This window comes from Hyperolius riggenbachi, chromosome 7 (genome assembly GCF_040937935.1).
Source record: "Hyperolius riggenbachi isolate aHypRig1 chromosome 7, aHypRig1.pri, whole genome shotgun sequence".
Taxonomy (NCBI): Eukaryota; Metazoa; Chordata; class Amphibia; order Anura; family Hyperoliidae; genus Hyperolius; species Hyperolius riggenbachi.
In genome coordinates this window covers 189,260,371-189,273,571 of record NC_090652.1, presented here as the reverse complement: position 1 = coordinate 189,273,571, position 13,201 = coordinate 189,260,371, and the positions used below count along the sequence as shown (strand labels likewise).

At 44.7% G+C, this 13,201-nt stretch overlaps 1 protein-coding gene across 1 annotated transcript in view; it reads right to left on the bottom strand.

Moving 5' to 3' along the window:
• The window catches only part of COL3A1 (collagen type III alpha 1 chain), a 2,242,195-nt gene that overhangs the window by 1,661,894 nt on the left and 567,100 nt on the right, over window positions 1-13,201 (bottom strand). Inside the window, exons 10-11 of the mRNA XM_068244947.1 lie at window positions 9,825-9,878; window positions 7,642-7,695 (exon numbers count right to left, since the gene is read on the bottom strand). Coding sequence (XP_068101048.1) covers window positions 7,642-7,695; window positions 9,825-9,878 — 108 coding nt within the window. The remainder of the gene's footprint in view (window positions 1-7,641; window positions 7,696-9,824; window positions 9,879-13,201) is intronic.

Here is a 13,201-nt window from a genome sequence, read left to right as displayed (position 1 = left end):
GTAAGCCAGCACCTATTCAGTAGGAGACCTTAGGCTAGTCTCTCTAACACTGCTACTGCCTATAGGGTGCGTCCTAGTGGCTGCAGCTCTGGCGCTTTGAGTCCGCCAGGAGAAAAGCGCGATATAAATGTTATTTGTCTTGTCTTGTCAAATGATGCCGTGCGCTGCTGATTGTCTTCAGAGCCAGGCTCTTATCCTAGGTCCCCCTCCTGCTACTGTGCGCTCTGCCACTGCCCACTCCTCCCTCCCTTCCCACAGAGAACCACAGCTGCAGCAAGAATGATAGCAGCAGATGGCAAACGCTCACTCACCTATCCATGATCCAAGCGATAGAGATCTCATCATCTGAAACCCATCTGTCTCTTCTACAGTGCAGCTGCTCTCAACTTCCTGATTCTCAGATCAGACTGGAAGTAGGAAGTAGTAATAGTAGTAGTAACAGAGCAGTAGCACTCTAAAGGAGTCTGATGGGACCTCTATTGCTTGGATCGCAATAGGTGAATGCGAGTCATCTGGTGCTGTCATTCTCCCACGCTGCGGCTGCCTTCTCTGCTGGATTATCGTATTCACTGGGATGGAGGCTGCATGGTGGCTGTCTAGTTTGGGAGGAAATCGGTTGTTCGGTGGTGGGGGTGATTATGTAATTCTGTCTGGGGAACGGCTTCCGGTTTGGCGGTGTCCAGAGCTTTCTGCTATTGCCAGGCTGGAGATGCAGGGGAAAAGTGCTGCTGCTGTGATATCTGGCGCCCTCTTCACAGGGGTGCCCCAGCCCCTGAGTGCAAATGTCCCAGCCATTCATCTCTCACTTTGCATTTTGCCGCTGCTATTCCCTGCATTGTGCACCCACAGAGGAAAGCGGGCTGTTTAGCAACCATTAGCTCGGCTGCCCCGGTGTGTGCGGCATGTTGCTGTGCAGCTACATCTTCTGCTTCTATTACGACATGATGGGGGGGCCCAAATCAGTTACTTTGCTTAGGGCCCCATTTAGCCTTAATCCGGCTCTGGGTATATGTGCCCAGTATATGTGTCCCTCACCTTTGGGCTCTCCCTCCCTCGCTCTCCAGAACTAATGTGCGGGCGGCTGGCAGAGGCGGGACTTACCTCTTCCTCGTTCCGGCGCAAGTAAGCCAGCACCTATTCAGTAAGGAGTTCTTTAGGCAAGACTCCCTAACACTGCTACTGCCTACTGAGTGTGCTCTAGTGGCTGCCTCGCAAGCGCTTTGAGTCTGACAGGAGAAAAGTGCTATACAAAAAAAAAAAAAAAAAAAGGAATTATGTATTTATATAGCACTGATATCGTCAGCAGCACTTCACTGTCCTCAGAGGAGGTCACAATCTAGAGACCTGCTTCATGTGCCTCAGAAATGCAGTTCAAAGCAGCTCTGTTGATATTTTGCACCCCTGATCGGCAGCCGCAATTCATGCCTTGAAATAATTACATCTCAAAGATGGGACATGTAGCCACATTTATGGGCTGCATCTTCCAGCATGCATTATTGCGGCAGACGGTCAGGGGTGCATAATATCACTGCAGCAGCTTTGTTTGTACTGCGGTTCTGTGGTAAACAAAGAAGTAAGACCTATGTAAGCTTGGGGGGAGGGGGAGGTATAGATCACCTTCAGCACATATATAAAATCACAGTTGTGTTCCCAAACACACATTGTATACGAACCTCCCTTAAAGTGACTCTGTAACAAAAATTACAATGTTTTTTCTACCATCCTACAAGTTCCTAAACCTATTCTAATGTGATCTGGCTTGCTGCAGCTCTTTCTACTATAACCATCTCTGTAATAAATCAATGTATCTTTCCCCTGTCAGACTTGTCGGCCTGTGTCTGGAAGGCTGCCAAGTTCTTTAGTGTTGAACTGTTCCTCTATGCACACTCCAGTGTGTGTTTTATTTACATAAGCCAGCAGCTTCTCTGCTATCTTATCAGTGATAGAAGAGAGCTGGATAAAAATCCTCCTCTGGAGGCTGTGAAAGGAGCTGGTCTGTCACATACTGAGGAATTAACGACATAGGCAGAGCTGTCTGCAGGAAGCCTGTAATGTTCAGTGCATGAGAGAAGCTGGGGACAGAAGGTAAACACACACAAGTGATCTCTTGAGATTCAGAAGTAAGGCTGTATACAGCCTGCTTGTGTATGGATGTATTTTCTATGTGTGGACATGCTGTACATCAACCTACTTCCTGTTTTGGTGGCCATTTTGTTTGTTTATAAACAAACTTTTTAAAACCGTTTTTGACTACTTTTAATGCGGCGGGGAGCGGTGAAATTGTGACAGAGGGTAATAGGAGATGTCCCCTAACGCACTGGTATGTTTACTTTTGTGCGATTTTAACAATACAGATTGTCTTTAAGTCCCATCTACACGTTACAATTCCACGTGCGATCAATCGAATTTGATTGGATCTAATTCAATTGGATCAATTAAATCAGACATGTCTAACTAACCAAAATCGATCACACTATTGATCCAGTCCCGATTAGACATGTTAGATTTAATCAATCCAATCAAATTTGATCGATCGCACATGGAATTGTAACTTTAGGATGTTTGTTTCAAATCATGGTGCTCAGATTCCAGCAGTTTGTCTGTGTTTCCAGAAGGGGGGAGGGGAAGCACTACACTACACTGTGACTGAAGGCTGCAGTCAGCTCAGCAAAACAGACACCCCGTTTTAACAGCAAACAAAGGGGGAAAACAGCAGACTGCCTGATCTAGCTGGGGAGAGACATAGGAAGGCGATTTGCCATCATGATCAGACCAATGCACTTTATCACATTCAGCAGAGGAGCCTGTGACAGGCTGTAACATAGATCACCTCACCTACTCTGCTGTTTCTCGCCCAGCTGACAGCTAAATATACTGTTCAGCCTGATACTTTTACATACATTCCGGTCACCGGGTTACCTGCTGGCTGCTGCCTGGTGGAGAACTGTGTGAGGGAGACTGTCACTGAGGAGGTTGAGTGAATGAGATCCGTTACTCTCGCTTCCTGAATTCACGTGGCTGGACTCAGTCAGGATGCGGGGGGCGGGCTCACTGGCTGCCTCTGTCTTCATTGGCAGAACTCAAGAGAGAGGTGGCTGCTTGAAAAAATAACGCAATACTGATTGGTGGAGGGAGGGACAGAGGAGCCTAGTGACAGCTCAGCCGCCCGAGGATCTGCCTGAACCGCGATGCGCACATGCGAAACAACAATAGTGAAAATTAGCATCTTAATTAGACGGGCGGCCGCCGGCCGCAGCAGCAGAGCGAGGCCCCAAGCGGAGGCATGGTCGCCTGTATGCTGGCGGTCCGCTTGCCAGGGTGGACGGCGTCCACCCTCTGAAAAAAGCAGGTGGACGTCGTCCACGTCCACCCGCGTTCACGCAGGACTCAACCCCTGGGTGAAACATTTCCCACACTCTGCATGAGAACTTTAAAATTGATTTTCTCAAAAACTATAAAGTCTTTTTGAAAAAAAAAACACTTCTTGTACCCACTGTCCTCCTCCACAAACCCTGCAACTTTGTTGTAAAATCGCGTTCGTATTCTGAAAATGTTATGGTCTCTACATCACTACTACAGAAGTCTGCAGACCTGATAAGGAAGATATCCCTCCTTCCCTCCATGTCTCCTCTCTTCCCCAGCTCTCTGTCCCTACCAGGCTTGCTCAAATCCGAATTCGGGAGACACCCGAATAGTTCTATCCGGATGTCTCCCAGTAAAGCTTTGCAGGGGGGGGGGAGTCAATCTTACCTAAATGACGTCTTCTTTGGTCCGTACGCGTCGCCTCCCACGATGCGCTCCAAGCGCCGCATGCGGCGGTCACGTAACTACAGACACTTCCTCCTTCCGGGTTGAAGGAGGAAGTGTTTGTAGTCACGTGACCGGCGCATGCGGCGCTTGGAGCGCATCGTGGGAGGCAACGCGTACGGACCAAAGAAGATGTCATTTAGGTAAGATTGACCCCCCCCCCCCCCCTGCAAAGCCTTACTGGGAGATATCCGGATAGAACTATCCGGGTATCTCCCGAATTCGGATTTGAGCATCCCTGGTCCCTACCATCTCGGCTTTTCTAGCTACAGGGACATCAGACAGTGCATTGATCACACTTATACACTGAGGAACACAGCATTGCGAACTGAAGTGCTACTTGCATTTTTGCTTTGCATTTTGGCCATTCCAGAATGTTAAGTAACAAGGCGCCCGTTGGTGAAAATATTTGATAATTATATATATATAGCTCTATACGGTAGTATCCCAATAGTAATATGGACAATGTTCTACCTTAGATGTCTCTTATTCTAGACAAAAGTAATTGTAGTTAATCAATAATGTGCCTGATATGTACAAAGTTAGGTTTTTGGGGTTTTTTTTGGCGCCCTGAACTAACTTTGCACATATCAGGCATATTATTGACCTGAAGATATCCGACTATTGAGATACTGTAAGAGGTCCAGGATGTCATTGAGCCAATCAGAGGGCTCCCAGCCTAAGCCCTGACACCCAATCACAGAGAGGAACACTGGCCAGCCCCCCTGTATAATAAGGAGGGCTGCCATGATGAGATATATAGTCCTTGCTTGTGAATGCTCACTGAGAGACACGCTCCAGTGCTGCTGACCTAGCTAGTGCTTACACAGTGATAAACCTAAAGCTGTTCAGTGATTAACCCCTTCACTATCACTACACTATTGTTGTAATGCTAATTAGACTAGCTAGCTTGATTTCATTCAGTGAGTGACAGTCAGTGTGTGCTCCAGTGCTGCTGGCCTAGAAAGTGCTGTGCACAGTGATAAACCTAAAGCTGTTCAGTGATTAACCCCTTCACTATCCCTACACTATTGTTGTATTGTTAATTAGCTTGATTTCATTGTGTGACAGTCAGAGTGTGTGCTGCAGGGCTGCTGCAGCTGCTATGTGTCTGTGTGTGTGCTGTGCACAGACCAGGCCAGCTGCTGCCTGCTGGCCAGCTATTAGCGCTGATGCGGAGGAAACATCCATTTGTGGCACAGTACATGACCTGATGAAGCGGTTCTAACCGCGAAACGCGTTGTCAATTTATTCGAGTGCCCTATTAAAGCTTTTATACCATACAGTATGGGACTGACTACTCATTTAAGGTAGGATCTGCCCATACACGTATATTTTTAAAACTAAAAGATAATTGAGAGATCTCTGTATATACCTTACATACATATATATCGATTCTCGATTTCACATATCATTCCACAAGTATCCTCCAGGGCGCCTCCTACCCTTTCATAAACCTAAAGCTGTTCAGTGATTAACCCCTTCACTATCCCTACACTATTGTTGTATTGTTAATTAGCTTGATTTCATTGTGTGACAGTCAGAGTGTGTGCTGCAGGGCTGCTGCAGCTGCTATGTGTCTGTGTGTGTGCTGTGCACAGACCAGGCCAGCTGCTGCCTGCTGGCCAGCTATTAGCCTTAGCTAGCTACTGTTTAGGTTAGGTTAGGGATTAGGGAATATGATTACTGTGTTATTGTGTATTTAGTACTGTAGTACTGCAGTCAGTGCTAGTAGTTGTCAGAGTAGTAGTACTACTGTATTAGCTTTCTACAGAACTGCTGTGCTGTGAGCAGTGCCAGTGTGACAGTTAGTGTGCACTAGTGTCTTCTCCTCTGCTTTCTGTTACTCGGCACTTGGCACGTGTCACTTGGCAAGTGACACGTGCCAAGTGACACGTACCAAGTGCCAAGTGACACGTGCCAAGTGACACGTCCGGCATGCTCCTGGCACACGTTACACCTGCTGCTGCTGCATTATCCTGCTCCTGCTGCCTTTGCTGCTTCCACCGCCAGGGTGCCACAGGCCACTGCTGCTGTGCTGATACCACCTATATTTAAAGGGACTCCGAGCTCATCTAAAAAATGAAAATTGTACTCACCCGGGGTTTTCTCTAGCCCAGTGCTGGTCGGGAGGTCCCACGACGGCGTCCTGGCTCCTCTCCTAGTCCCCGCTCCGGAATGGCTGACCGGCGTCAGCCCGGGCGACACTCGGCCGAGTGTCGGGCTTCTTCTTCCGCGTATGACACGGCTGACGTCACACGCCGGCCGCCTCGCGTCATCACGGCGGCCGGCGTGAAAGTACTGCGCATGCGCGATTAAAGCACGCATGCGCCGTACTGCCACGCCGGCCGTCGTGATGACGCGAGGCGCCGGCGTGTGACGTCAGCCGCGTCATACGCGGAAGAAGAGGCCTGACACTCGGAAGCCCGACACTCGGCCGAGTGTCGCCCGGGCTCCCGCCGGTCAGCCATTCCGGAGCGGGGACTAGGAGAGGAGCCAGGACGCCGTCGTGGGACCTCCCGACCAGCACTGGGCTGGAGAAAGCCCCGGGTGAGTACAATTTTCATTTTTTAGATGAGCTCGGAGTCCCTTTAACCCAAAACACAATTGCTGCGTAATTTTTTGGAGGTGTCTGGGCTGAAAACTATTATGTCCCAGTTGTGCGGTTGGACTTTCGACACAATGTGGGCTGCACGACCGCTGTCTGGAACCTAGGCCTGATGTTAATTGACAGCCATTCTTTTTTTTGGGGGGGGGGGGATTTTAAGTCCCCACATCATCAATTAGTGTTCCCCTTTACCCTAAAAAACGTTTTTAAAGCAATTTGAAGGCCACTTCCGGTTTTTCTATCCAGATATCCGAATCCGGCCGGATACCCCGGATACTGAGGTCGAATATCTGATCCGGATTGGAAAATTTTGAAATTGGATATCCGACCCGGATTGGATATTTGGGTATCCGGATCCGAATCGGATCCGGATTTTGAAAAGGGGTATCCGAGCAGCACTGATCACAATGAAGCAATGACCTATATGAGTGTGTTGGTGGGCACACCCAAGATAATAAGGTTGCTGCTTCATTGTGGACAGACCAAATTCGATCAGCTGGACTGTCACTGTTGTTCTGTCATTGACCTACCTCAGCCATACCATATGGGCTGGAAAACCATAATTGTCTGCACTCTCACCAATATGCGCACCAGCACAGCCATCACTACACAAACAGCTGTTTGCAGTGCGTTACACAGTGAATTTGGCCTGTCAGTGTGAAGCAGTACAATACTTACACTACCTGATCGATGTATACACATGCAAGATGTTTTAAAGCACTTTATGCCTCCAATTTAGGTATGTAATGTGATTTCTGCTCTTTAGGGATTATAATCCTACTCTGCATCAAATACGTAATTTTCCGAGGGACTTTTGGCATGTATCCCACTTCGGCATGCCCCCATCCTGGTGACCCCTTGAAACAAATTTTCCATCACTTTTGTGGCCAGAAATAGTCCCTGTATGTTTTACAATTCACCTGCCCATGGAAGTCTATGGCGGTTTGCCCGGTTCGTGCGAACTCGAACTTTTGCGGAAGGTCGCGATTTGGGAACCCAAAATCTGATGTTCGGGCCATCTCTACTGGTCCATAACAGTTATGTACTGCAACCCTGAAACAGCCACAGACTGCTATGTAACTGCTATGTCCTTAGTCTTGAAGGGGCTACTAAATGTACAATCCTAGAGGTTCCCTTTTTTCAGAAGCATACATGGTAAACATTAGATCATTATCTTAATTTTAAATAAGCATGCATTCTTGTATACAAGATGTAGCTATATTTACCCTAAGTCCTGGTGTGCCCGTATCCCCTTTTGCACCATCTCTTCCATCAATTCCCTGTGGAAGAAATAAGTTAATGTAAATTCTACTCACTCTGTATAATACCAGTCAACTAACTACTTACAGCAGACATGAATTGAGAGAAATATGGAAACTGACATACTTATTTCCTTTTAAGCAATGCAAATTGCCTGTGTGCTTCGCTGATCATCTGCCTCTTACTTTGAGCCATAGAAATCTGGTAGGATTAGCCACATGCTTGTTTCAGGTGTGTGAATCAAACGCTACTGCAGCCAAAGGGGACCGCCAGGTAATTTCCATATGCCTTTCACTTCAGTTTCCCTTTAAAGCGGACCTGAACTCAGAAATTACTCTCTGCTCTAAAAGATAAGCAACAGCATAATGACCTTAGAAAAACATTTATTTGTTACAGCTTACAGAATTCCTGCAATAAAGCTGCAGTGTGTCTACGTCCTGCTTCCATGGAAGTAAAAAAAGGGTTAACATCCTGTGTTTAAATATTACCTGTGTCTGTCGGGGACTGTCAAATTTCTGAGCTAACACAGCTGAAAGTTCAAATTACATGTGTGATTCCTTGAAGATCAAGGGGAATTAGACAGGCTCTTCTCTCTAAAAACTTACAGGTGCATTTCTTTCTGTTTTTCTTGATTCTATGCAAGAGTTCAAGTCCACTTTAATGCTAGGTACACACCATAAGTTTTGTTTTGGCAGATAGATGGTGCGATAGATAATTTCCGTAATGTCCGATATTATTTTTGATAGTTTTTCTGGTTGATTTCTCATAGAAGTGAATAGACATGGATAAGAAAGATACGAGATTTGAGCGGGAAAAAAATTGGAAAATCGAACTGAAAATTGATCAGACAGAAAAGCGACTGACCAAAATGCATCATGAGTACCTAGCATAACATTTCGAAAAGAAACTGCACTAACTGCATTATGTGTTGCTAATTAATGCAAATCGGAAGCATAAATAAACTTATGAGTAAATGAATTTTATGCGTATTACAGATAACAAATAGGACATTAGTAGCAAAGAAAAAAGTATCATGTTATTTACCAGTACAGGAAGAGTTAAAACTATGCATATTTCAGCAGTGATGCACTGGGAGAGATCTCAAGCTCACTCCAACCTGAATTATTGCAAATACTTTCTGTTATATGAAAGCAAACTGTCATTGTGTAAGTAGTGATAATGTTATTGGTTGAATGAATGGGAGGTGAAAATTGCTCAGATACATAAGATGAAAAACGACTGAAGGCTGAACTGGTTAAACAGCCAGAAACAGTGAGAGACAGCTTGGAGTAGGGTTTTACTGCAGGAAAGTTTAAAGGGTCATTGACTTTGTTCTGTTTTACAGTTTAAAACACAGAGGACTTGATTCACTAAGACAAACAGCATGCCTTATCAGAGTTTACACACCTTATCAAAGTTAACACATATTATCAAGGTTAACATGCCTTATCAGAGATAACATGCCTTATCAGAGTAGCATAGCGAGTGCTACAAACTTATGCCTGCTAATTGGAAATGACTCCACTCATCCTGCCCTGAGCCTCTGCAGGTCCAATCACTTTAAAGGACATTAGCCCCACACTTTGATTGGCCCAATAGGCTGCCTGTCAAGTTTCCTGTCAAGTGAAAAAACTTGATCAATCAGGAAGAGCCGACCGACATCAGGCCCAGGTGTCGCCGGGTGACACCAATAACGGGGGGCCAGCGGAGGCTGAAGGAGAGGAGCCAGGAGGATGCCGCGGGACCTCGCCGCCTACGGTGAGCTGGAAGAAGCCCCAGGTAATTGTATTCTTTTAAATTCGGGCACTCCTCGGAGTCAATTGGCCCAGGCCTTGCAAGCTTTTTTTTTTTTCGCCTTTACCTGGATCAACTGGGATATGTGCAGGTTCAGGATGGTGAGGTTTTTTTTTTTATGATTGTCCTTAGAAAGTAAGGATTGATGCATCAGCCTTATGTGCTGAAGTCCCAGTATATACAACATGTTAGTCTCTGTTCTGAGGTATAAGAGCATTGAAATTAAATTTTGGCTCAAATTAAAGCTATATTTTAATGTCAAATTGATTTTGAAAACCCATTCCTTTTGACCACATTTAGAAATTGAATTTAATGTGTGTAATTGATGTATATGTATGGTATATATAATACCTACTCTGTGACCTTTCATACCAGGGAAACCAGGCATGCCAGGTGCTCCTCTACTGCCCTGTAGAAAAAAAAATAGAAACCTAAATTAATGAAAGAACACAAATGAATGCATGAACAGACATTTTCTTGTTATACTTAACATTTTTTTATTGAGATTATTATTATTATTCTATGGCGCTGTAAAAGTAAGAAACAACACCAGGTACAAAATAATACAGACAATGGTATACACCAATTTACGAAGATGCAAAATACAGAATTGGCACAAAATACATAATTGGTAATTACAGTGACAAAATTAATATGAATAAATGTGTAACAAATTCCAAGACACAAAAGTATGAGAGAGCCCTGACCTTGCAATCTTACAATCTAAAGGAATAGGGGGAGAAAACAAGAGATGGGGTAGTATACAATATTCATACCTAGAGGCACTGTGCTTTAGATTATCTAGTAGGAGTACAACTTGGCCAGAGGTCAAAGGGGAAATGCAGAAGGAAATGGCAGCGCTTCCAAACAGACGCTGCACCTGAATTGACTACCTGCACAAGATTGCAGAGCTTGAATAACGGGTAGATTACACACCTTGCATTCAAAACAGGTACAGTAAAGGGTGGTGTTAGCTTCAGCATAAGTTGTGCACAAATTATCCCTACTAGACTCTCCTACGACGGTGACGGGCCCCCACAGGAGAGAAACTAACCACTAGTCTAACAGTGAAGCATATCAAATAGTGAAGCATGTTCAAACAGTGAAAATTGTCCAAAAAAAGGGTTAAAACCTCAAACTAATGTAACAGTGAAACATATTCAACAGTGAAACATATCCAACAGTGAACCCTAGCTAGTCTAAAATTAAAAACATAATCCTTACCTGGTGCAGCTAGCCATGAATGGTATACACATTTGTTCAAAAGACAGCATGCAATGGGCAGCACTCTTAGGGCTGGAACCCACAAGAGCGCTTTTGTGAGCATTTAGCAAACGCGTGAGAATGCTAGTGTTTTCAAAAATCGCTCAGCTAATGTTAATGGATATGGCAAATTCCACTGGAGCGTTTGCGATTTCCCAAATCGCAAGCGCAGGACATGTAGCATTTTAGGAGCGTTTGCGCTTCAATTTAAAGTATAGAAGCGCTGGCGTAATCGCTCAATAAAACCTGCACTGAGCGATTTTGCTAGCGTTTTGAAGTTACTGCACACTGTTACAAAATTAAAATTAATTGAAAGGACCAATCAGACTTTAAAACGCTAATCGCTAATCGCTACACAACCGCTGGCAAATTGATACACTTTTTAAAACAGCTCCCTAAAACACTCATTAAACTGCTTACAAACTGGTCATACAAAATGCTAGCGCTTGCGTTTTGCAGTGGGTTCCAGGCCACAGGCTGCAAGTGAAGTGAAAGCTCCAGAAATATGTCCAGCCCCTTGAGGCTAAATACACACCTTGAATACAAATCAGATGCAAATTATGTGCTAACACTAATCTAAATTCTAAAATTTGAATGCAAGCTGACACCCATGGAGGCAGCTAGCCTGAACTATACTTAAGTTTTGTACAGCAGAAGGAAATGGCAGCGCTTCCAAACAGACGCTGAACCTGAATTGACTACCTGCACAAGTATGCAGAGCTCGAATAACGGTTTTAGATTAGTGTTAGCACATAATTTGCATCTGATTTGTATTCAAGGTGTGTATTTAGCCTCAAGGGGCTGGACATATCTCTTGAGCTTTCACTTCACTTGCAGCCTGTGATTGCTGCCCATTGCTTGCTGTCTTTTGAACAAATGTGTATACCATTTATGGCTAGCTGCACCAGGTAAGGATTATGTTTTTAATTTTAGACTAGCTAGGGTTCACTGTTGGATATGTTTCACTGTTGAATATGTTTCACTGTTACATTAGTTTGAGGTTTTAACCCTTTTTTGGACAATTTTCACTGTTTAAACATGCTTCACTATTTGATATGCTTCACTGTTAGAGTAGTGGTTAGTTTATCTCCTGGGGGGGCCCGTCACCGCCTTAGGAGAGTCTAGTAGGGATAATTTGTGCACAACTTATGCTGAAGCGAACGCCACCCTTTACTGTACCTGTTTTGAATGCAAGGTGTGTAATCTGCTCGTTATTCGAGCTCTGCATACTTGTGCAGGTAGTCAATTCAGGTGCAGCGTCTGTTTGGAAGCACTGCCATTTCCTTCTACTGTACAAAACTTAAAGAGAATCTGTATTGTTAAAATCGCACAAAAGTAAACATACCAGTGCGTTAGGGGACATCTCCTATTACCCTCTGTCACAATTTCGCCGCTCCTCGCCGCATTAAAAGTGGTTAAAAACAGTTTTAAAAAGTTTGTTTATAAACAAACAAAATGGCCACCAAAACAGGAAGTAGGTTGATGTACAGTATGTCCACACATAGAAAATACATCCATACACAAGCAGGCTGTATACACCCTTCCTTTTGAATATCAAGAGATCATTTGTGTGTTTCTTTCCCCCTGCAGCTATCTTCCACTGAAATGTCAGGCTGTTTCTTCCTGCAGAGTGCAGACAGCTCTGCCTGTATGTAATTCCTCAGTATGTGAAAGCCCAGCCAGCTCAAAGGAGGATTTATCCAGCTTGTAAAAGATAAGAGAGAAGCTGCTCTAATCTAAAAAATACACAGGCAGTGTGCAGAGAGGGGCCTGGATGGGGGAGATGCATCACAGAACCACAACACTGAAGAACTTGGCAGCCTTCCAGACACAGGCTGACAAGTCTGACAAGAGAGAGATAAGTTCATTTATTACAGAGATGGTGATAGTAAAACGTGCTGCAGTAAGCCAGCACACATTAGAATAGCTTTTGGAACTTGTAGGATGTTAAAAAACAGGATGCAATTTTTGTTACGGAGTCTCTTTAAGTATACTTCAGGATAGCTGTCTCCATGGGTGTCAGCTTGCATTCAATTTTTAGAATTTAGATTAGTGCTAGCACATAATTTGCATCTGATTTGTATTTAGCCTCAAGGGGCTGGATATATCTCTGGAGCTTTCACTTCACTTGCAGCCTGTGAGCGCTGCCCATTGCTTGCTGTCTTTTGAACAAAGGGGAAATGGCCTAAGGTGGAGAGTATGCTTGATGGAAAAAGTGAGTTTTGAGGGAGCATTTAAAGATATCAAAGGTTGGCGAGTGAAGGATGTGTTGTGGCAGGGTATTCCAGAGGAGGGATGAAGCATGTGCAAAACCTTGTTTATGTGAATGTGAAGAGGTCATTCTAGAGGAGGACAAAAGAAGGTCATGTGCAGATCCGAGACTGTGGTTCAGTTTGTATTAGGAGAGAAGGATTGTGAAGAGCTTTGTAGGTTAGTGTTAAGAATTTGAAATGAATGCTCTGGCTTATT